Source organism: Ptychodera flava, chromosome 11, assembly GCF_041260155.1.
Source record: "Ptychodera flava strain L36383 chromosome 11, AS_Pfla_20210202, whole genome shotgun sequence".
NCBI classification, from domain to species: Eukaryota; Metazoa; Hemichordata; class Enteropneusta; family Ptychoderidae; genus Ptychodera; species Ptychodera flava.
Window position 1 is genome coordinate 5,051,677 of NC_091938.1, and position 25,019 is coordinate 5,076,695.

A 25,019-nucleotide genomic window follows, 5' to 3' on the forward strand; every position below is an offset into this window, starting at 1 on the left:
TAGAGCATCTAAAAAAGGCAGTGCAGTGAGTTCAAAAGTGATGCAAATCACCAAAAATTGTCTCCTAATAACTGTAAGGGTAAAAGTGTAAATTTGAATCATTCAAGTAGTACACCATGTTCTAAATACCATTCATGAATCAATGTGTAATTGTGTCATGCATACGTACGATCTGCATAACAGTAATTCAATTCATGCCCTTTCCTGTATTTTGCACTCTTCATACTTTGTATATGAAATAAACATGTTGTGAGTAGTATATAGACTGTTGCCAATCTTCGTAAATCATGCTGTACCCATTCACAGCATGCAGTAAAGATAGTTCCCTGTGTTGCATGTTACACAATGCAAAAATTTCATTTATAGAAGGTTTCAAACCTTCAATCTTCTCAGTCACAGTTGTTTCCCTGGCAGGCAGAATGATTTCCATGATGGACGGTTCTTGTTCAAGGTCCATTTTAAATTCTGTACGCCCTGTAATATCTCTTCCAGGAACAGTGATTTCTGATAACTGTGATATGGTTTCTTTAGGTATGTCAACTTGAATCTCACCTAGGTGGACCTCTTCAGGTTCCTTTGCAGGTAAAATGACTTCAGTGACAGCTCTAGTGTCAGGAATTTCCTCTGTTTTCTTTTCTGATACAAAGGGAATTTCTGATTTTTCAACAGCTTCATGTGTGTCAATTTGATCTGTGGGAGTTTCAGTCAACTCTTCCCATGAGACAGGCTCTTCTTGTTCTGTTAGCGTCTTTGGATGAATGGCTGTGCCTTCAATGATGTCAACCTTTTCTTTCTCTACTGTCTTTGTTGAAACTTCATCTGGTTTTTCCCAAGACACCACCTCTTCTGCTTCAGTTGATTCAAGGTATGGTGTAGCTCTTGTGATAACCTCTTCTTTCTTTGATGAATCAGCTGGTAGAGTCCCAAGTTTCTCCATAACAACAGATTCTCCTTTTTCAATAACTTTTAACACTGAATAAACAACTTCTTCTCCTTCTTTTACCTGAGGTTTTGGTTTTTCCTTTGCCACATCTTCAGTTTTTTCCCACTTTACAGCTTCTTCCTGTTCAGATATTATTAACAGTTTTGCTGGTGTTTCACCTACAGACTCTTCTGTGGGTTTTACTCTCTCGACATCCTCTAATTTCTCCCACTCAATTTGTTCTTCTGCTGTTGATATTTCAACAGGTTTTAAATAAACGTCTTCCACTGGTTGTCTCAATTCATGTTCTTCTTGAGGAGCAATGGTAACTGGTTCTTCCCAAGCAAGAGAAAGAGCAAGGTCAGCAGTTGACAACTCTTTGTGAGCTTCGGTCTCCTTTGCTTTTTCTGTCACATCAGAAATATAAGGGATTACATCTGATTTTTCCCATGGAATAGCTTCTTCTTGAGCCTGAACTTTGACAACTGTAATATCCTCCGATATGTCTTCTATGGTTTCTTTACCAATCAGGAAAGGTGTGACTTCTTCAGCTGCCTCAAAAGGCATTTCAACCTTTTTTTCTGGTACTTTGTATGGAATGATATGTACCTTTGCTTCTTCCTCAGTAGTTTCCTCTTTATAGTGCACATCTTCAAGCTCTTCCCATTCCACAACTACCTCTTTTTTAGGAACTTTCTCTGGCTCTTGTGGAAGTTCAAATGAACATATCACCTCTCCTTGTAACTTTTCAGATTCAATTCCATCAAGTTTTTCCCATGACACAGCTTCTTCTTTTACAAGACAAGTCATAGGCTTCACAGGTTCTTCTGAGATTTCTTCTTTTATACTGGTAGGTTTGCTTGCTTTAATTTCTTCTGGCTCCTCCCACATTAATGCTTCTGTCAATTCTGATGTAGGCAGCCCTTCAGATGGAATCTCCTCTGCTATAACTGATTGTTCAACTTCTTTGACATCAAAACCAAGCTTTTCCCAAGGCATTTCCTCCTCCTGAGTTGGTAATTTGAATGATACAATGGGTGATTCTTCCATCTTGTCAACATCTTCCAGGTCAGGACTGACCTCGGTTGATGGCAAAACAACGGTCACTTTTTCAGTTGGCTCTTTCTCCTTTGGTAACTCAACAACTTTCTCTACAAACACCTCAAACATTGTAGATATAGTGCCATATTCATTAGTGGCTTTACATTCAAATTCAGCATCATCTTCCTCTGTCACAGGTGCAATTACTAAAAGACAAGTACCATCAGATTCAAAGACACTAGTGTATCTCTTGCCCTGCACAACCTCACCTTCTCTATACCAGACCACCTCTGGCTTTGGATATCCTGAAACCTGACATACTAGAGTGGCAACTGATCCTTGTTCCACAGCTATCTCTTCTATTGTGGATTTGACATCTGGCTTTTGAGGCTCAGGTTCTTCTTCCTTCTCTTCTTTGGGCAATTCAAATTGAAGTTCCACTTCTCTTTCAGTCCTCTCTTCGAGCACAACCTCAGTACGCTCCATTGTTTGTGGTGATACATCAACTTCAGCAATCTCAGACACTTCAGTCACTTCTGTAGGGATGGCTTTGTCTTTAACCTCTCCTTTGACAGGTTCATCCTGAAGTTGCTCCCATGGTACTGTTTCTTCTTTCTCTGTTATTGTCTTTGAAATGACAGTGACCTCTTCTACAACTTCAACATGCTCTCCATGAGGTTTTTTCATGACCACAACAATTTCAGGTTCCTCCCATGGCATACTTCTTCTTGTTCTGGAAGTTCCAAATGTATTGCTACTTCTTCTCTGGACGTTACTGTGGGTTTCACTTGATCCGGGGAAATTCCTAATTTTTCCCAAGATAATGTCTCTTCTTGAGATGTCACTTGTACAGGAACAATGTCAACCTCTGTGCCTTCTTCTTTGTCTTCACTTGGTCTCTCAACTGTGACTTCTACAGGCTTTTCCCAAATAGTGGACTCTTCCATCAGTGGCAATGCTTCTTTTGGAGCCGCTTTTTTATCAGCTGTTTCAGTGGCTGGGACATCTTTTGAAATATCCTCCAGTTTTTCCCATGATACAGCTTCTTCTTTTACAAGACAAGTCATTGGTTTCACTGGTTCTTCTGAGATTTCTTCTTTTATACTGGTAGGTTTGCTTGATTTCATTTCTTCTGGTTCCTCCCACAGTAATGCTTCTGTCAATTCTGATGTAGACAGCCCTTCAGATGGAATCTCCTCCGCTACGGCCGATTTTTCGACTTCTTTGACATCAAAACAAAGCTTTTCCCAAGGCATTTCCTCTTCCTGAGTAGGTAATTTGAATGATACGACGGGTGATTCTTCCATCTTGTCAACATCTTCCAGGTCAGGACTGATCTCGGTAGATGGCAAAACAACGGTCACTTTTTCAGTTGGCTCTTTCTCCTTTGGTAACTCAACAACTTTCTCTACAAACACCTCAAACATTGTAGATATAGTGCCATATTCATTAGTGGCTTTACATTCAAATTCAGCATCATCTTCCTCTGTCACAGGTGCAATTACTAAAAGACAAGTACCATCAGATTCAAAGACACTAGTGTATCTCTTGCCCTGCACAACCTCACCTTCTCTATACCAGACCACCTCCGGCTTTGGATATCCTGAAACCTGACATTCTAAAGTGGCAACTGATCCTTGTTCCACAGTTATCTCTTCTATTGTGGATTTGACATCTGGCTTTTGAGGCTCAGGTTCTTCTTCCTTCTCTTCTTTGGGCAATTCAAATTGAAGTTCCACTTCTCTTTCAGTCCTCTCTTCGAGCACAACCTCAGTACGCTCCATTGTTTGTGGTGATACATCAACTTCAGCAATCTCAGACACTTCAGTCACTTCTGTAGGGATGGCTTTGTCTTTAACCTCTCCTTTGACAGGTTCATCCTGAAGTTGCTCCCATGGCACTGTTTCTTCTTTCTCTGTTATTGTCTTTGAAATGACAGTGACCTCTTCGACAACTTCAACACGCTCTCCATGAGGTTTTTTCAAGACCACAACAATTTCAGGTTCCTCCCATGGCAATACTTCTTCTTGTTCTGGAAGTTCCAAATGTATTGCTACTTCTTCTCTGGATGTTACTGTGGGTTTCACTTGATCCGGGGAAATTCCTAATTTTTCCCAAGATAATGTCTCTTCTTGAGATGTCACTTGTACAGGAACAATGTCAACCTTTGTGCCTTCTTCTTTGTCTTCACTTGGTCTCTCAACTGTGACTTCTACAGGCTTTTCCCAAATAGTGGACTCTTCGAGCAGTGGCAATGCTTCTTTTGGAGCTGCCTTTTTATCAGCTGTTTCAGTGGCTGGGACATCTTTTGATATATCCTCCAGTTTTTCCCATGATACAGCTTCTTCTTTTACAAGACAAGTCATGGTTTCACTGGTTCTTCTGAGATTTCTTCTTTTATACTGGTAGGTTTGCTTGCTTTCATTTCTTCTGGCTCCTCCCACAGTAATGCTTCTGTCAATTCTGATGTAGACAGCCCTTCAGATGGAATCTCCTCCGCTACGGCTGATTTTTCGACTTCTTTGACATCAAAACCAAGCTTTTCCCAAGGCATTTCCTCTTTCTGAGTTGGTAATTTGAATGATACAATGGGCGATTCTTCCATCTTGTCAACATCTTCCAGGTCAGGACTGATCTCGGTAGATGGCAAAACAACGGTCACTTTTTCAGTTGGCTCTTTCTCCTTTGGTAACTCAACAACTTTCTCTACAAACACCTCAAACATTGTAGATATAGTGCCATATTCATTAGTGGCTTTACATTCAAATTCAGCATCATCTTCCTCTGTCACAGGTGCAATTACTAAAAGACAAGTACCATCAGATTCAAAGACACTAGTGTATCTCTTGCCCTGCACAACCTCACCTTCTCTATACCAGACCACCTCTGGCTTTGGATATCCTGAAACCTGACATTCTAAAGTGGCAACTGATCCTTGTTCCACAGTTATCTCTTCTATTGTGGATTTGACATCTGGCTTTTGAGGCTCAGGTTCTTCTTCCTTCTCTTCTTTGGGCAATTCAAATTGAAGTTCCACTTCTCTTTCAGTCCTCTCTTCGAGCACAACCTCAGTACGCTCCATTGTTTGTGGTGATACACCAACTTCAGCAATCTCAGACACTTCGGTCACTTCTGTAGGGATGGCTTTGTCTTTAACCTCCCTTTTGACAGGTTCATCCTGAAGTTGCTCCCATGGCACTGTTTCTTCTTTCTCTGTTATTGTCTTTGAAATGACAGTAACCTCTTCGACAACTTCAACACGCTCTCCATGAGGTTTTTTCAAGACCACAACAATTTCAGGTTCCTCCCATGGCAATACTTCTTCTTGTTCTGGAAGTTCCAAATGTATTGCTACTTCTTCTCTGGATGTTACTGTGGGTTTCACTTGATCCGGGGAAATTCCTAATTTTTCCCAAGATAATGTCTCTTCTTGAGATGTCACTTGTACAGGAACAATGTCAACCTCTGTGCCTTCTTCTTTGTCTTCACTTGGTCTCTCAACTGTGACTTCTACAGGCTTTTCCCAAATAGTGGACTCTTCGAGCAGTGGCAATGCTTCTTTTGGAGCTGCCTTTTTATCAGCTGTTTTAATGGCTGGGACATCTTTTGATATATCCTCCAGTTTTTCCCATGATACAGCTTCTTCTTTTACAAGACAAGTCATTGGTTTCACTGGTTCTTCTGAGATTTCTTCTTTTATACTGGTAGGTTTGCTTGATTTCATTTCTTCTGGTTCCTCCCACATTAATGCTTCTGTCAATTCTGATGTAGACAGCCCTTCAGATGGAATCTCCTCCGCTACGGCCGATTTTTCGACTTCTTTGACATCAAAACCAAGCTTTTCCCAAGGCATTTCCTCTTCCTGAGTTGGTAATTTGAATGATACAACGGGTGATTCTTCCATCTTGTCAACATCTTCCAGGTCAGGACTGATCTCGGTAGATGGCAAAACAACGGTCACTTTTTCAGTTGGCTCTTTCTCCTTTGGTAACTCAACAACTTTCTCTACAAACACCTCAAACATTGTAGATATAGTGCCATATTCATTAGTGGCTTTACATTCAAATTCAGCATCATCTTCCTCTGTCACAGGTGCAATTACTAAAAGACAAGTACCATCAGATTCAAAGACACTAGTGTATCTCTTGCCCTGCACAACCTCACCTTCTCTATACCAGACCACCTCCGGCTTTGGATATCCTGAAACTTGACATTCTAAAGTGGCAACTGATCCTTGTTCCACAGTTATCTCTTCTATTGTGGATTTGACATCTGGCTTTTGAGGCTCAGGTTCTTCTTCCTTCTTATCTTCAGCAATTTCAAATTGAAATTCAATTTCTTGCTCCGTTTTCCTTGTCAGAGTAATGTCAACTTCTTCTCTTTGTATTTGAACTTTTGCAGGTTCAACCAGGGTTATTTCAATTGTCTCCTTTTTATCTTTTTCAGGAACCTCTACAACTTTTTCAACCATTACATCAAAATATGTTGTTTCAGTCCCATACTCATTTTCTGCTTGACATTCAAATTCTGCATCATCATCTTCTGACACAGGTGAAATTTCTAGAATGCAACGGCCGTCAATGGTAAATGAAGTTTTGTACTTTTCATCAGTCAAAGGTTCCCCTTCCTTTGACCAAGTAATATTTGGTCTTGGAATTCCAGAAATCTGGCATTCTAAAATAGCCTTGTCACCTAGTTTTGTGTCGATATCTTTGTGTATTGAAGATATGATAGGTTTTTGTTTAGTTTCAATGGTTCTTGGTACTTGAATTTCTGCAGCAGATATTTCATGTTTCACTTCTTCCTCCAACGTTGTTTCCACAGTTTCTATTACTGTTGTTGTCGTTACAGTTTCAATGTGTTCTTCCCTAATAGCTTTCACTATATTTTCAATAAAGATCAATAAAGATTATTTCATGGTGAATGAACATAAACTACATAACAATACAATGGAATACAATACAATGAGATGTAATGCAATACAACACTGTAAAATATATTACACAATATAAACAAAGCAGACAATTTGAAACCAGACGACTTTACTTGAGAATCACACTAAGATAATTAAATAGTATAACATTAAATAGTTAAAGTATGACCTACCTGTAATTATGAGTTCTGCAAATGTTGAAGTTTCACTAACAACATTTCTTGCTCTGCATTCAAATTCAGTTTCATCATCTTCTTCAACAACTGGGATTATAAGAAGGCAAGTTCCATCAGTTTCATACATTGAAATATATCTCTCTGTATCTGTTACCTCTGTTCCATTTTTTAACCAAGTTATGTCAGGTCGTGGTTCTCCAACAACTTGGCATGAAAGCTTTGCCTCATCACCCATATTGACTTCAATATCTTGAAGTTCCTTCACAAATCTTGGCTCCATAAAGTGTACACTAATTTCTCCAAGCTGAATTTCATCAGGCTTCTTGGCAGGTATCAAAAATTCACTTATTGCTCTTGTTTCTTTTTCATCTTCTGTTACAGAAACTTGTAATTCTCTTTCTTCTAGCACTGGTGTTGCTTCACTAACTTCTTTTGTTGTATCTGGAACATCTTTTAACTTCTCCCATGAAACTGCTTCCTCCCTTTCTGTTATCATTTGTGGAATGATATCAGCTTCAACAATCTTGTCCAACATCACAGTTTCTGGTATCTGAATTGTTGCTTCTTCGGGTTCTTCCCAAGCGAGAGATTCTTCCATTTGTGACACCTCTAATGGGACTGTTCTGAGGGGCTCAAGTGTTTCCACCTCTTCGGCTTCAGGCATTGTTAATTCCAATTTTTCCCAAGCCATTGGCTCTTCTTGCTCACTGACTTTCTTCATGACTACAGGCATTTCTTCCTCTATCACTGGCTTCTCAGCCTCTGGAACTATCACTTTGGCCTCTGCAGGTTCTTCCCAAAGTAAGTCTTCTGTCATTTCAGCTAGTGGTAAACTTATCAATGTCTTTGGTTCTGCCACTGATAATTCTTCAACTTCCATCTCAGAAATACCTAACTTTTCCCAAGATGTAGGTTCTTCTTGTTCAGTCACTTTCTTCATAGCCACAGGCACTTCTTCCTCAACCACAGGCTTCTCAGCCTTTGGAGTGATTACTTTGATCTCTGTAGGTTCTTCCCAGGCTAAATCTTCTGTCTTTTCCACTAGGGGTAAACTTGCCAATTTTGTTGTCTCTGCCATTGATGGTTCTACTAATTCCTCTTCGGAAATGCCTAACTTTTCCCAAGACAGTGGCTGTTCTTGTTCACTGATTTTCTTCATAGCTAAAGGCATTTCTTCCTCAATTACTGGCTTCTCAACCTTAGTGGGGGCAACTTTGGCCTCTTCAGGTTCTTCCCAGGTTAGATCTTCAGTCATTTCAGCTAGTGGTAAAGTCACTAATGTCTTTGGCTCAGCCACTGATGGTTCAACTAATTCATCTTCAGAAGTATCTAACTTTTCCCATCCCATGGGCTCTTCTTGTTCCGTCACTTTCTTCATAACCACAGGTACTTCTTCCTCAATCACTGGCTTCTCAGCCTTGGTGGGGATTACTTTTGCCTCTGCAGGCTCTTCCCAGGTTAAATCTTCTGTCTTTTCAGCCAGGGGTAAACGTAGCAATTTTGTTGTCTCTGCCATTGATGGTTCTACTAATTCCTCTTCGGAAATGCCTAACTTTTCCCAAGACACTGGCTGTTCCTGTTCACTTACTTTCTTCATAGCTAAAGGCATTTCCTCCTCAATCACTGGCTTCTCAACCTTAGTGGGGGCAACTTTGGCCTCTTCAGGTTCTTCCCAGGTTAGATCTTCAGTCATTTCAGCTAGTGGTAAAGTCACTAATGTCTTTGGCTCAGCCACTGATGGTTCAACTAATTCATCTTCAGAAGTATCTAACTTTTCCCATCCCATGGGCTCTTCTTGTTCCGTCACTTTCTTCATAACCACAGGTACTTCTTCCTCAATCACTGGCTTCTCAGCCTTGGTGGGGATTACTTTTGCCTCTTCAGGTTCTTCCCAGGTTAAATCTTCAGTCATTTCAGCTAGTGGTAAAGTCACCAATGTCTTTGGCTCAGCCATTGATGGCTCAACTAATTCCTCTTCAGAAATCCCTAACTTTTCCCAGGATATAGGCTCTTCTTGTTCACTGACTCTCTTCATGGCAACAGGTCCTTCTTCTTCAATTTTTGGTTTCTCAGCTGTTGGGGCAAGCACTTTGGCCTCTGTTGGTTCTTCCCAAGCCAAGTCCTTAGCCACTTCAGCTAAAGGTAAGCTTACCAATGTCTTTGGCTCAGCTTTTGAGGGTTCCAATAATTCTTCTTCAGTAATGCCTAATTTTTCCCATGACATCGGCTCTTCTTGTTCACTAACTTTTTTCATCGCGACTGGCATTTCTTCTTCAATAGTTGGTTTCTCAATCTTAGTGACAACTTTTTGTACTTCTTCAGGTTCCTCCCAAGCTAAGTCCTCTGTCATTTCAGCTAGAGGCAAGCTAATCAGAGTTCGTTGTTGAGCTTTCAGCAATTCTACTGCTTCTTTGTCAGTTGTTTCTAGCTTTTCCCATGGTAAGGTCTCCTCCTTCTGAGTCACTGAAATAGCCATGATTACTTTTTCCTCATCAGCTGATTCAACAGGTTCAATTTTTTCTTGAACCTTTTCTGTATGCTCTACAGAAATAACTGATTCTGTTTCTGGAGTATATGTTAGCTTGATTTCAGCTGGCAACGGCACAACATGTTCTGGTTTGTCTTCTTTGGGTCTAACTTCACCAGGAGCCTCAAATGAAAAAGGTACTTCTTTCTCAATAGTTTCAGACACCATCTGCTTGGGGGAAATAGTTGGGATAGTCTCTGATTCTTTCATGGTGACCGTAAGCTCAACAGCCTCTTCAATAGGAAATACTTCTTCCTTCTTTGTAACTTTAAATGTTCTTGGTACAAGAGTTTCCTCTATGTTGCCTTCTTTGTCTTTGATAATCACTAGAATTTCAGAAGGTTCCTCCCAGGGAACAGCCTCTTCTTTTTCAAGTGGAACTGATGGTTCCCTTTCGGGTCTGATGGTGATTTTATCTCTCTCTTCATGGGTCACCTCTTCTGTATGTTCAACTGGGATTACTTCTTCTTTTTCAGAGACATAGTCTAATCTTAGCTCAGCAGGAATGGCTGTCACATGTTCAGGTCTCTCTTCTTTTGGTCTGACCTCCCCCAGAGCCTCAAGTGAAACTGGTAATTCTTTCTCAATAGTTTCAGTTACAACCCTTTCAGTTGGCATTGTTGAAATAGTCTCTGCTTCTTCCATGGATAATGTTACTTCCACAGCTTCTTCAACTGGCATTATTTGTTCTGTCTTGGTTACCTTGAAGGTTCTGGATACTACAGTTTCTTCAACAGTACCTTCTTTGTCTTTGATTATGACACGAATTTCAGAGGGCTTCTCCCAGGGAACAGCTTCTTCTTTCTCTACTAGTATTGTTGGTTCTCTTGCAGGTTGTATACTAACAGTATCTTTTATTTCAGGAGCAACTTCTTCGATCATTTCAACCGGGACAACTTCCTGCTTTTCTGAGATATAGTCTAATCTTAATTCAGCAGGAATGGCAGTTGTGTGTTCAGGCTTCTCTTCCTTTGGCTTGAATTCACTTGGAGTCTCATATGAAACTGGAACTTCTTTCTCAGTCGTTTCAACCACAACCTTTTCACTTGGCATGGTCACAATAGTTTCTGATTCTTCCATGGCCAAAGTAATATCAACAACCTCTTCAACAGGATACACTTCTTCTGTTTTTGTAGTTCTGAAGGTCCTTGGTACAAGAGTTTCCTCCACATTACCTTCTTTGTCTTTGATTACAACTAGAATTTCAGAGGGTTCCTCCCAAGGAACTGTTTCCTCTTTCTCTAGTGGTAATTTTGGTTCTCTTTCAAGTCGTATACTAACAGTGTCACCCTCTTTTGGAGACACTTCTTCTGCACGTTCAATGGGGATCACATGCTCTTTTTCAGAGATGTAATCTAATCTCAATTCAGCAGGAATAGCAGTAACATGTTCAGGTTTTTCTTCTCTTGGCTTGACTTCTCCTGGAGTCTCATATGAAACTGGTATTTCTTTCTCGATACTTTCTACAAAGACTTTTTCAGTTGGTATAGTGGCAATTGTCTCTAATTCCTCTGTAGCTATGGTAACTTCAACTGCCTCTTCCACAGGAAATACTTCTTCTGTTCTGGTAACTTTAAAGGTTCGTGGTACAAGACTTTCCTCTATGTTGCCTTCTTTGTCTTTGATTATGACGGCAATTTCAGATGGCTCCTCCCAGAGAACAGTTTCTTCCTTCTTGATAGGTAAAGTAAATTCTCTCTCAGGTATAATACTGATAGTCTCTTTCGTTTTAGTATCTACCTCTTCAGTGTGTTCAACAGGAATTACTTCCTCTTTTTCAGAGACATAGTCCAATCTCAGTTCAGCAGGAATGGCAGTCACATGTTCAGGCTTCTCTTCCTTTGGCTTGACTTCACCTGGGGCCTCATATGAAACTGGTAATTCTTTCTCAATACTTTCGGCCAAAACCTTTTCAGTGGGCAGAATTGGAATTGTCTCAGATTTTTCCACGGCAAGGGTAACCTCAATAGCCTCTTCAACAGGCATAACTTCTTCTTTTCTTGTGACCTTTAATGTCCTTGGCACAATAGTTTCTTCTACATTACCTTCTTTGTCTTTGATTATGACTCGCATTTCAGAGGGTTCCTCCCAGGGAACAGTTTCCTCGGTCTCTAGAGGAACAGTTGGTTCTCTTTCAGGTTGTATGACTATCATGTCTTTTTCTTCTGGTACAACCTCTTCTGCATGTTCAACTGGGATGACTTCCTCTTTTTCAGAGACATAGTCTAATTTAAGTTCAGCAGGAATAGCAGTAACATGTTCAGGTTTCTCTCTTTTTGGCTTTACTTCTCCTGGGGCCTCATATGAAAGCGATACTTCTTTCTCAATAGTTTCAGCCAAGATTTTTTCAGTTGGGATGGTACGTATGGTCTCTAAATCCTCCATGTCCAAGGTAACTTCAACGACTTCTTCAACTGGCATGACCTGCTCTGTTTTTGTCACCTTGAAGGTTCTTGGTACAATAGATTCTTCTACATTGCCTTCTTTGTCTTTGATTATGACTAGAATTTCAGAAGGTTCCTCCCATGGGACAGCCTCTTCTTTCTCAAGTGGTAATGTTGGTTCCCTTTCAGGTCTGATACTGACTGTGTCTTTCTCTTCAGGAATAACTTCTTCTGTATGTTCAACAGGGATGATTTGCTCTTTTTCAGAAACATAATCTAATCTTAATTCAGCAGGAATAGCAGTCACATGTTCAGGTTTCTCTTCCTTTGACTTGAATTCACTTGGGGCTTCAAATGAAACTGGAACTTCTTTCTGAGTAGTTTCTGCCAAAGTTTTCATTTTTTCTTGCTTTATTAGCGGTTTAATTGTGATGGTTTCCTTCTCATCAGGCAGGACCTCCTCTGCTTGTTCAACAGTCAAAACAACTTCCTGTTCTGGTGAGTATTCAAGTCTTAACTCAGCAGGCAAGGAAATACTTTTCTCGGGTTTGTCCTTGGCTGTCTCAACTCTTTCAGTCCTTTCAAGGTAAAGAGGTTGTGTTTGTTCAACACCTTCAAAAACAACCTTTTCCATTGGTATTGCAGGTATTTCTTCTTTTTGTTCCACAAGAATTGTCACTTCTACTGCTTCTTCAAGTGGTATCATTTCTTCTTTTTCCACACCTTTAGCAGGCAGGCGCTCTGTTGGCAAAGATGGTATTGTCTCAACATCTTTGTGTTTAATTTCAAACTCTACTGCCTCTTCTACTTTCTGAACTTCTTCCTTCCTGGTTATTTCCACAGTACTCAAAACTTTTTCTCCATGAGCAATGGTCTTGGCATCTTTTGGAATAACAAGTATTTCTGTTGACTTCTCCCATGGAATTGCCTCCTCATGTTTGACTGGTTCTGTTACTTCTGTAGATGGTTTTACAGTTGCTATAACCTTTTCTCTTGCTGGTACATGCTCTGTACTCTCTACTGGCATCACAATCTCTTGTTCAGGTATGTATTCCAGTTTCATTTCTGCAGGTATAGGTTGGACTTTTTCTAGTTTCTGTATTGCTGGAGCAATATCCCCTGGTGCTTCTAGAGTGACTGGCTCTTCTTTCTCATAAACTTCAGGAAGCATCTTCTCTGAGGGCAAAAAGGGAGCAGTCTCCTTTTTATCTACAGAAACATCAACTTCGATGGCTTCTTCAATAGGCTGTATTAATTCCTTCTTTGAAATTTCTCTCAAAGTTTTGTCATATTTTGGCTCAGCAGCTTCTGTCTCAGGAACCCCATCAACGATGTCTTCTGCTGCTTCCCACTCTGGTATATCAATTTGCGGTGTTTCTGCAACTGGTAAAGATTCTATGAATTTCTGCATCATATCTTCTTTTGGAAGACCAAGGTCAACTTCAGTTGGACCAACATCTTCTTCGTGTACTTCTGTTGTAACCTGCTTCTCAACTGTTGTAGTAGTCACAGTGGTGACCTTCTTTGTGATTTCCATGATTTCAGGCTCTTCTTCTTTGGATATTGTTATGGTCTTTGTGGTCGTTTCAGTACGTTCAGGTTTCTCTTCTGAAAATTAGGGAGAAAAGGCAGATAGCAATCACTAAGTTTTGCTTGAAAGATTACATGGCTAATGTATTATAATCTTAGACGTAAAGATCACTATATAAACTTAATGATTATGATAATTCTTTGACATATTATATGCAGTGATGCAAATCTGAGGGAAGTCAATTCTGCAAACCTTACAAACCGAACTTGAAAGCAACTGGTCAAGTGGTTTCAGAGAAGATATTTTCATTAAAAACTTAATTATACCGTACAGAAAGGCAAATTTAACAATTACTTAAATTATTCTGTAAATGGTCATCCCTTCAACTAAAATAAACTTTCAAGTTACAGACAGGCAGTTTTAGAGAAGGAAAAATTAGACACAAAGAGTGAAAATAATATCAGCTGATGGTGGTGGTACATTTGAAAGATGACTTGATGTTGCAATGATGACTTCCAGTTTGTCTCAGACTGGCAAATGCCATAGAAGCACTCGCACTCAGTTTAATAGGCATTTTTCTATACATAGTCAAGTAAAATGAATCAGCCTTGACCGAACTGTGTTATAAATAAGGTGATCTTTTGCAGAAGATTTGATCGCTAAATGGAGTGTACAATAAATGTAAGTAATACTGTGAATACTGCTAATTGTGGTAAAACCAAGGAAACTCGTTATCATCATGGTTGCAAACAATTCTTAAAATTAAAAGCATATTTCTTTCACATGACAAAGTCTCATCACAGCATTGTTGGTCAGTGAGCTGTGATCTATGATAAAAAAGTAATCATTTTCATGTAAAGCACAGCAACATATATGTATGTTAAGAGAACAACTAATTTTGTTTAACAAGAAAAAAGCCATGAGAACATTTTGAGAAATATCAGTTTTCTTCTTATAAACTATGTGTGACAGTACCTGTGATGGTGATGATTTTCTCAGCTTTCTCTGGCATGGCAACCATCTTATCAACGTAGATCTCACAGAAAGCAGACACTGTACCCGCCTCATTTTCTGCACGGCACTCAAACTCTGCTTCATCATCTTCTATTACAGGATTAATAACCAACATGCAGTGGCCATCTAGTTCACTGATGCTGGTGTATCGTTTCCCGGCCACTTCTTCTCCTTCACGAAGCCAAGTCACTGTAGGTCTTGGAACACCCTCCATCCAGCATTCAAGAGTTGTTCTTTGGCCTTCTGTTACTTCAACATCTTTTATTTTTGATGTAATGACAGGCTTCACCTGTTGAGGCTTTGGTTCTGGTTTTATTTCAATTTCAATTGTCTCTATAACATCTGGTTCTTTTCTCTCAATAATTGTGGTAACTGTTTCTGTTACAGTAGTAACTTCTTCAACAATGTCTTCTTCAACAGGTTGTTGCATTTCTATTTTACGTGTTTCAACAACTACTTCTGGTTCTTTCTCTTTTGGTAGTTCAACAACCTTTTCAACCAATACTTCACAGAATGTAGAGACTGTACCAAGTGGATTTTCTGCTCGACATTCAAACTCTGCATCATCTTCTTCTGTGATTGGAGCTATGACTAGAAGACATCTACCATCGGTTTCAAAGATGCTGGTGTAACGGTTACCACTGACTTTCTCACCGTCCTTAAACCAAGTGATCTTTGGCATTGGAGATCCAACTACTTTGCATTCTATGGTTGCAGTTCGGCCAACTGTTAAGTGTACATCTTTTAGTTCAGTCACGAAACCTGGTTTTTCCTCAACAGGTTCTGGCTTCTCTTCTGCTTCTGGTTTTATTTCAAATTCAATGGTCTCTATCACCTCAGGTTCTTTTCTCTCAATAATTGTGGTAACTGTTTCTGTTACAGTGGTAACTTCTTCAACAATGTCTTCTTCAACAGGTTGTTGCATTTCTATTTTACGTGTTTCAACAACTACTTCTGGTTCCTTCTCTTTTGGTATTTCAACAACCTTTTCAACCAATACTTCACAGAATGTAGAGACTGTGCCGAGGGGATTTTCTGCTCGACATTCAAACTCTGCATCATCTTCTTCTGTGATTGGAGCTATGACTAGAAGACATCTACCATCAGTTTCAAAGATGCTGGTGTAACGGTTACCACTGACTTTCTCACCATCCTTAAACCAAGTGATCTTTGGCTTAGGTGATCCAACCACTTTGCATTCTAGGGTTGCTGTTCGGCCAACTGTTAAGTGTACATCTTTTAGTTCAGTCACGAAATCTGGTATTTCCTCAACAGGTTCTGGCTTCTCTTCTGCTTCTGGTTTTATTTCAAATTCAATGGTCTCTATAACATCAGGTTCTTTTCTCTCAATAATTGTGGTAACTGTTTCTGTTACTGTGGTAACTTCTTCAACAATGTCTTCTTCAACAGGTTGTTGCATTTCTATTTTACGTGTTTCAACAACTACTTCTGGTTCTTTCTCTTTTGGTAGTTCAACAACCTTTTCAACAAATACTTCACAAAATGTAGAGACTGTGCCGAGGGGATTTTCTGCTCGACATTCAAACTCTGCATTATCTTCTTCTGTGATTGGAGCTATGACTAGAAGACATCTACCATCGGTTTCAAAGATGCTGGTGTAACGGTTACCACTGACTTTCTCACCGTCCTTAAACCAAGTGATCTTTGGCATCGGAGATCCAACTACTTTGCATTCTATGGTTGCTGTTCGGCCAACTGTTAAGTGTACATCTGTTAGTTCTGTGTGAAATTCTGGTTTTTCCTCAACAGGTTCTGGCTTCTCTTCTGCTTCTGGTTTTATTTCAAATTCAATGGTCTCTATCACATCAGGTTCTTTTCTCTCAATAATTGTGGTAACTGTTTCTGTTACAGTGGTAACTTCTTCAACAATGTCTTCTTCAACAGGTTGTTGCATTTCTATTTTACGTGTTTCAACAACTACTTCTGGTTCCTTCTCCTTAGGTATTTCAACAACCTTTTCAACAAATACTTCACAGAATGTAGAGACTGTGCCAAGTTGATTTTCTGCTCGGCATTCAAACTCTGCATTATCTTCTTCTGTGATTGGAGCTATGACTAGAAGACATCTACCATCAGTTTCAAAGATGCTGGTGTAACGGTTACCACTGACTTTCTCACCGTCCTTTAACCAAGTGATCTTTGGCATCGGAGATCCAACTACTTTGCATTCTATGGTTGCTGTTCGGCCAACTGTTAAGTGTACATCTTTTAGTTCAGTCACGAAATCTGGTTTTTCCTCAACAGGTTCTGGCTTCCCTTCTGCCTCTGGTCTTATTTCAATTTCAATTGTCTCTATCACCTCGGGTTCTTTTCTCTCAATAATTGTGGTAACTGTTTCTGTTACAGTGGTAACTTCTTCAACAATGTCTTCTTCAACAGGTTGTTGCATTTCTATTTTACGTGTTTCAACAACTACTTCTGGTTCCTTCTCTTTTGGTATTTCAACAACCTTTTCAACCAATACTTCACAGAATGTAGAGACTGTGCCGAGGGGATTTTCTGCTCGACATTCAAACTCTGCATCATCTTCTTCTGTGATTGGAGCTATGACTAGAAGACATCTACCATCAGTTTCAAAGATGCTGGTGTAACGGTTACCACTGACTTTCTCACCATCCTTAAACCAAGTGATCTTTGGCTTAGGTGATCCAACCACTTTGCATTCTAGGGTTGCTGTTTGTCCAACGGTTAAGTGTACATTTTTGAGTTCTTTCTTTAAGATTGGCCTTTCAGCTTCTGGCTCTTTTGGCTTTGGTTGTTTCGGTATTTCAAAGAGAACTTCCTCTTGTTCTGTTATCTTTATAAGCTCTTCAATTGCTTCGGTTTCTTTTTCTGGTTCTTGTGTGAATTCAACTATCTTTTCAACAGTAAGTGAAGCATATGATGAAACAGTACCTGCTTCATTTGTGACCCTCAGTTCATATTCCGCTTCGTCCTCAAGTAGGGCAGGTGATATGACAAGTGTACAAGTGCCATCAAGTTCAACAATACTAGTATACCTTGGACTTGACACTTCCTTGCCATCTCTCAACCACTGAATAGTTGGATTTGGAACCCCAGAAACTACGCCTTCAAACCGTACAGTGTCACCCTCAGTGGTCACAGTGTCTTTCAGTTTGGTCACTATTGTGGGTGCCTTTGGTTTTGGTTTCGGTGGTTCTTCAACTGTTGGTGGTGATGGTGCTTCCTCAGTTGGTGGCATAGAGGCTAGACTAGCTTCTTCTTCTTCCTCCTCTTCCGGCATCTCCTGAATGACACTGACGGGTGTAAAGTCAGGTAAGTATTCCTGTTGGGATTTCTGAAACTCAGCTACAACTTCAACAATTAGATCAGCATAGCAGATTGCTTTTCCAGCAACATTTACTGCTTTGCACATGTACTCTGCATCATCTTCCTCAGTAACTCCATCGATAGTCAGGGTACATTTACCATTTGGAGCATATCCCATCCTAATAGAAGGACTGGGCTTGATTGCTCTTCCATCTCTAAACCACGTGATTTCAGGTCGTGGATGGCCTTTAACTTGACATTCAAAGACAGCTATATGTCCCTCCTGAATATCAACATCTTGCATTTGTCTAATGAATTTAGGAGGAATTGATCCCGGGGGTATGGCGGGCTTCTCAACCTTCCTTTTTTCTCTCTTTGGTGAAGGAGGTTTAGGCTTCCTCTTCACAGTTACTTTAGCAAAAGTGGACTTTTTCATGCCAATAGTGTTAACAGCTCTGCATTCAAATTGAGTTTCATCATCAGAATGAATGTCTTTTATTTCAAGCATACAGTTACCATTCTCATCAGACCTCATGGTGAAGCGTTCATCTGGACGAATCAATCTGCCAGCCTTATACCATGAAATCTGAGGAGATGGCTTGCCAGCAACTTGGCAATGTAATCTAACTGTACTGCCTTTTAGAACTTCAATGTCTAATAGTTCATTGACAAATTTGGGTTTTTCAGTTTCTTTTCTCACTAATTCTGGTCGCCTTTCTGGTTCCTGTCTTCTGACAGGGCCTTTAACATCTACTGTCTCCAATGGCTCAATTTTCTTCACCTGTGGCTTCATGACAAGTTCAACTCTCTTCTTTGGTTCAAGTTTCTTCTCTGGAGTTGTCTTTAATACTGGTTTTGGCTCAGGCTTTTTGACTACTTCATCAAATGCTGAAAATCAGATTTAGAATGGGAATGAATCAATCTGACATTTCAGAAGATTGCGTCATCACAAAACCATGGATGATTTGGAGGTCTTAAAGCACATCACGTTTAGAATAAATTCACATGAACTTTAAACTCATAAGTAGTAAAACTATTGAAGTTGTTGCATTTGACTCTTAATTTTCCAGATTGCATGAATCTATAAGATAAAGTACTTTGTTAACAAGTAGACAGCTTCCAGAGCGAAGTATGCCAGTAATAAAGCCTCTGCAGGTAGCTCTTTACCTTTCCTTCTACTGCATGTTAGTAGTTTATGAAATTGGTAAAAGAAATAAAAAAATGTATTTTGCATGAATGTTTCACATACTGCATGCTTATGTCTATATTGTTTTAGCATAATAGTGTTCATGAGTATCCATTTATCATTATCAAAGCCTTGTTAATTTGTAAATGCTACAAATACAGTTGGCAGCTTCATATCAAGGTCTGATATCTAGGAATTTTTTAAGCTGTATGTATTTTCACAAATGAAAATAAAAGTTTCAAGGTATTTCATTTAAGGGTGGGGATCTGGTCAAGCAGTTTTAACTGTGGCGTCTTAGCTAGGTGACTGCAAGCCGTACATCGTGAGTTCTGACTCAATCGAAAGTTGATTGTATTGACAATCAGATATTACACAATATATTAAAATGATATTTTTATGGGAATATTTACCTAGAACATTTAGTTTTGCAGTGCAGGTTGCCGTTCCCAGGGGGTTTGTTGCTTTACATGAGTACTCTCCAGTGTCATCTGGGAAGGCTTCACTGATAAGCAAGGACACTTTGTCACCATCAGTGATGTATTGAAAGTCTGGAGAGTCTTGAATTTCAGAATTGTTCCTAAACCACTTAATGGTAGGAGTTGGTTTTCCTGTGACTTTGCAATCAAAGCGTGCAGAGCTTCCTTCATTCACACGCGTTTCTGTAAAGATTTCGGTAAATTTAGGTGCTTCTGCATCAGCAGGCAGCTCAAGTTCAACAGTGACTGGCTGCCTTTCTCGGCTTATTTCCGCAAAAGAACGCTGAGTCCTATGAGAAGGTGTTTCCACTTCTTCAACCACAGTCTCAGTGATAGTGCGTGTTGTTGTAGTCTTTGTAACTTTTCTTACTTCTTCAACATCTTCAACGTCAGATGGTACAAAATCGATGAAGACCTGCCTTTCAGATTCATCTTCACTACTACTAATTAATCTAGTTACGTATGGGCGAGCAGGTCTTGTTCGAACGTAAGAGACTGGTCTAGTTTGGTCTAACCCTATACGTATCCTCATTCTTCTGGACTCACTGGTGTCACTGTCAAGTGCAGAGTCCACTATATCATAATGAGAAAAGAAAATAACTTTTTCACTATTTTAATAAACTTTGACACCCTCACTGCACAGTAACACATGTACCTTACGATGACACGTAAAAATACTGAAGAATAGATTAAATCATAGAGGTTTTCCAATCACATTATAGTTATTCGATGGCAGATCCTCAGTGCACTTCACTCTCCTTCATTCTCATAGTAGATATTAAGGTGATAAAAATAATCATTAGTAATTTTCATGAAGAAAGCCAAATCAAAAGGGAAAAGTATAACTGTAAACTAGTATGGGAGATAATTTGAAATCTTACCTCTGACAGTAAGACGTGCAATACATGATGACTCCCCAGCCTGATTTGATGCTTTCACCATATACTCAGCATCGTCTTCTTGTCTAACATCACGAATAATCAAACGACATCTACCGTCGTGTCTATACTCTATTGTAATTCTCCCTCCAGCAGCTATTTCTTGTCCTCTCTTGAACCACCTGACTGTTGGCCTAGGGATTCCGATAACATGGACCTCAAAGACACCAGTACCTCCCTCTGTAGCTTCAACATTTGTGAGGTATGTTGTGAATGTAGGTGGTTCAGGATGGACTTTGGTTCTGATGGCACGAGGCTCGATTTGGATTTCCAGATCAGAAGTATATTCTTCAGATGCAATTATCAGTGAACTTGTCATTCTTTGCTCAGTATCACTTGGTAATGCTAACAGCAACAAAAGAAGGAAACAAACAATGAGATGATACACTTAGAAAGTCGTGATTGTGAAGAAGTGAAAGGCATACTGCACAGCATTAAATAAAGTTGTGATATACATATCTTTTCAGTGAGACTATAAATAGAGTTTAAACTTTCTGCAGATGCAAATATGAAAGATAATGATTTTGTTATTGTAATCAGGGCTAAGTGTTCCTGTACCACTGTACCAGGTATGCTGTGTACATGCACATATGATCACTACATTCTCTCTTACGACATGCTCAACTTATGTAACTTTTGTAAAGTGTCACTAGCTCTGTTTTGTTTTTCCTTGGGATTAACAACTGCAAAGACAGCAAAACTTTTCTAATATACCACAAACAACCCATGATAAACTCACTTACTATAATATATGAGCTTTTGACAGCACAAAATTGTTTCAAGTGTACTTGTTGATTCTATATTTGTATCAGTTCCTGGAAAAACTTATTTAGAACTGAACGACAGATTTTCTCTTTTTCTGTAAAGTGTATTAACTTTTCTTTTATTCATTAGATGCAAAACCTCAAGATTTCACTAGCTGAAACTGTTTAAATAAGCTTGCCCGATTTTATCAAGTAATAATCATGTTTCATTCTCATAAGTTGATTTGCTCCGTCCAGTTGGGGTTTGAGGTCTAAAGTTTGCAGGTCAAATGTCCTTGAATCACCATGTTATTTGCCAAGTTTGGCAATATATTAAGTAATGTAGAATTGCATTGAGATCAACTTACCTTCTACTATGAGTTTGGCTGTACAAGACGCTAGGCCAGCTGAATTTTCCGCTTTGCAGGTTATCTTTCCAGCATCATCAAGGTACGTCTCTGGAATGTACAATTGACTGGTCCCGTCTGCTCTGGTTGTAATTCTGAAGTCAGTGGATGACTTGATTTCAAAGCCATTCCTGTACCACTTGATATCTGGTTTTGGTGTGCCAGTGACCTGGACTTCAAAGCGGGCTGATTCACCTTCAAAGACTCTGCAATGATTGATGTACTTGGAGAACGCTGGTGGATTCCTCTCTTCAGACACCTGGATGACTTTATCACCTTCATGAATAGTCTTGATGATCATGGAACTTGTCTGCTTGGTCGCACGAGACACGATTATATCTCCACCTTCTCTGTGCTCCCTGACTATCTCCATTGTCTTAGGTGGTTTGAACTCTTCCATATATGGCTTAACAAGTGTTCCATCATATGGCAGCATCTCATCCAAGTCAATATCAACATCTGAAGCCATTTCTTTGTCAGCGCTGTAGGCCTCACTTACTTCACCAAATGACTCGCTGAAACTGGTGGTTGGAGCTAAGCTTATGTCAGCTACCGGAGGAAAAATGCAGATTCAAAGATGGTTGTTATTCAAAGTTCTGCTAACAGCTAGATATCTGGACATAAACAGCATGACTGCCTTCCATTCTATCACTCTATGTCAGTTCACCAGATGAGGGAACCAAGTAAATCCATGCATCTCTTCTGGGCAGCGCTGTGGCAGTCTTCATTTTAAATTTAGCATGCTTCGCTTCAGTGCACTGATAAATGAGTGTGTTTGGGATTGTAGTTTAAGTGGTGTCAATGCAGACTTTACATCCAGTTGTTGAAGGATCACTCCATTAGTGTAACTGTAAACTGTAGGCTATTCCCACCTTCTGGAATTCCATCGTTTAGATCAAGCCGTGATCAGCTCAGTGCATCATCTTGAGTGATGTGACATGCATTGCATAGCTGTACTACATGTACATGCTGGGTCAATATCCATGTTAATTCACATTACCTCCTTGTATTGCAGTATCTTCAAAGTATTTTCTCTGTTAGCTTGCTAGGTAGGGTATCACATGGGAATATCATGCAACCTGCAATTTGCAGGTAAGTATTGTGCTAACTACAAAATTGCTGTGTCGATAATTGTCAGATGTAATATTGAATGTCATGTTAGCATTCAGAAAGAACGTAGCAAACTAAATCTAATTTGATGTTTAGTATTAGTGATATCTTAAACACTGACAAAACATGACTTTACATCTTCAATACTTGTGCAAGTCAAATATAGTAATATAATTGTAGAATACATCTCTTAACTAATAATTGGTCTTCAAAATCAAAATATAAAACACTGCATACGTACATTTAATTTGAAAAAAGAAATTCTGTCATAACGCTCAAAATCAAGTGAAATGAATTTGAGGATTAGGAAAACAAGATACAACATATTGACTGATAGACAGACAGACAGACAGACAGAAAGACTGGTCTCGCATCCCTTTTCATACAGAAATCATTGGAAGTTATCAATAATATTTCGTGAAGGTAATTGATTTATATACTATTTCACTTTCTGATTAAAGTCTATCAAAGAAGATGTATCTGCTAGTAAAGTATGTTTTCTGTAATTAACAGCTACTTCTTGATCATACAGGTGTTTAAATTATTGAAAACAAAATTTTTATTGTCACAGTAAAAGAACGGTTATTTTACTTATAATAATGACAGAACACATGCAATGTTTTGTGCCTTTGGCTTTATTTCAAAATGTTCTTCTTTTGTAATTACTGCAGTTTACAGCAGTTGATTGGTTTGAAAAACCATGTAAACTTCAGCAAATAAGGGTACCAGACACTGTTGTCACACATAGCAACACATATTTGCTTTCATACTGTCCAAGGACACCATACTTACCAGTTGCCATTCCAACCAACAGTTTACTTTAGCTAACCATTCACTAATGACAAGTGAATCTGTCTGTTTCACAGACATGAACGAAACATTCAGACATAACAAGTAGACACAAGGGACATTCATAATACACTGACATAAAACCAGTACACATCCACATGCAACATTTAGCAATACTGTACCATCAACAGTGAGCTTGGCACTGCAGGTGACTTCACCAGCTGAATTGCTAGCCTTGACTGTAAATTTCCCAGCGTCCTCTGGGAATGCCTCTTGAATAACCAATGAACAGAACCCATGTGCTCCGTGGACAATTCTGAAGTCTGGTGATGTTTGAATTTCATGGCCTTCTCTATACCAGGTAATTTCGGGTGGGGGTCTCCCTAAGACTTTACAGTCGAATCGGGCAGAGCCGCCTTCCACTACATCACAGTTTGAGATCTTCAGATAGAATCTAGGGGGAATGGCTCTGTCTACAGCTTCAGACCCACTCTCTTCAACTGAAATAGGACACATAAAACACAGATCACCATGAGACTTAGACCATCTCTCATATTTTATAGGTACTTACTGAATCTGCTGAATATCAAGCAATGCATGCAGGCAAGCATATAAGGCTTTTTTCTTGTGATCTTTATCCTAGTTCAATTGAAGATTGTTTTTGTTTTTTTCAGTTGTGCAACCTTAGGGGAATGCTGTGCTGTGGCAAGCCAGTGACAATTCTTTTCTAAACTACTATAGTGCTGGTGATTTACTTCGTGGCATGCAGTGCAATACACATACCAGGAAAGCCAGGGCTCTTTTCACATGTAATCTTACCTTTGCCGCCAACGATACAATTTATTTTTGTAAAGTCAATAGCATTGCTCAAACTGTTCCTTTATCCAATACTTGTTATGATTTATCAGATTAACTGAAATTAAAATGATTTTGAAAGAAATGGCCTTCCTGGCATGGTTTCTGAAAGCTAAGGCACAGCAATGGACCAATCAACAAGGTTTTGTCTCCGATTCAAATCAGTAATAGGGAAACTTTTCATATCATTCAGAATCTTTGATAAAAATTTGGTTGACTTTCCATCTTCAATTTTGTGAATGTTGTTCTCTTTTGTTGTTTTTCTGTTATTGACATTCAATTCAGAATTCATGGTGATTGCAGGAAAGGCAGCAGCAAAACACACTTTGTATATCAGTTGTTGTTCCATGTACTGTTCTCCTTTTTGTCTTGTTTTTCATTGGTCAATAGCTGTGAGTGTTTGCTACAGTTGTGAAGAATCAACAACAACAACAGTATATGATTCTTTTTGCATGGTCAGAGACCAGCATTTTTAATTATTTCATCTATTTCATTTATTGCAAATTACAGCAAGACACATTAAAGCAATTGAAGTATTTGTATCTTCAACTGTTTGAGCAGCATCTTCTCAAGACGTCTCAGGTACTTTAATAGGCCACATGTCAAGCTTTTCCTGGAACCCTTACAAAGTTATTCCCTTTCTTCCAGTTTCCATGTAACAAATACTATATTAGGTTTTTTCACATGAAATGCTCT

General features: G+C 39.3%; 2 protein-coding genes across 2 annotated transcripts in view; both read right to left on the bottom strand.

Annotated features, from left to right (window-relative positions):
* LOC139143341 (titin-like) overlaps positions 1 to 25,019 on the bottom strand; it is a 215,696-nt gene that overhangs the window by 52,326 nt on the left and 138,351 nt on the right. The window contains exons 78-83 of the mRNA XM_070713578.1: positions 23,651 to 23,968; positions 21,531 to 22,118; positions 20,363 to 20,764; positions 19,416 to 20,054; positions 14,490 to 18,707; positions 7,070 to 13,591 (exon numbers count right to left, since the gene is read on the bottom strand). Of these exons, the coding sequence (XP_070569679.1) occupies positions 7,070 to 13,591; positions 14,490 to 18,707; positions 19,416 to 20,054; positions 20,363 to 20,764; positions 21,531 to 22,118; positions 23,651 to 23,968 (12,687 nt within the window). The remainder of the gene's footprint in view (positions 1 to 7,069; positions 13,592 to 14,489; positions 18,708 to 19,415; positions 20,055 to 20,362; positions 20,765 to 21,530; positions 22,119 to 23,650; positions 23,969 to 25,019) is intronic.
* On the bottom strand, positions 100 to 6,605 carry LOC139143346 (probable serine/threonine-protein kinase kinX). The gene is made up of 2 exons (XM_070713591.1): positions 3,382 to 6,605; positions 100 to 2,083 (listed from the first exon to the last, which is right to left on the bottom strand). The coding sequence occupies exons 1-2, from the start codon at positions 4,327 to 4,329 to the stop codon at positions 221 to 223; spliced, it is 2,811 nt and encodes a 936-aa protein (XP_070569692.1). The 5' UTR covers positions 4,330 to 6,605; the 3' UTR covers positions 100 to 220.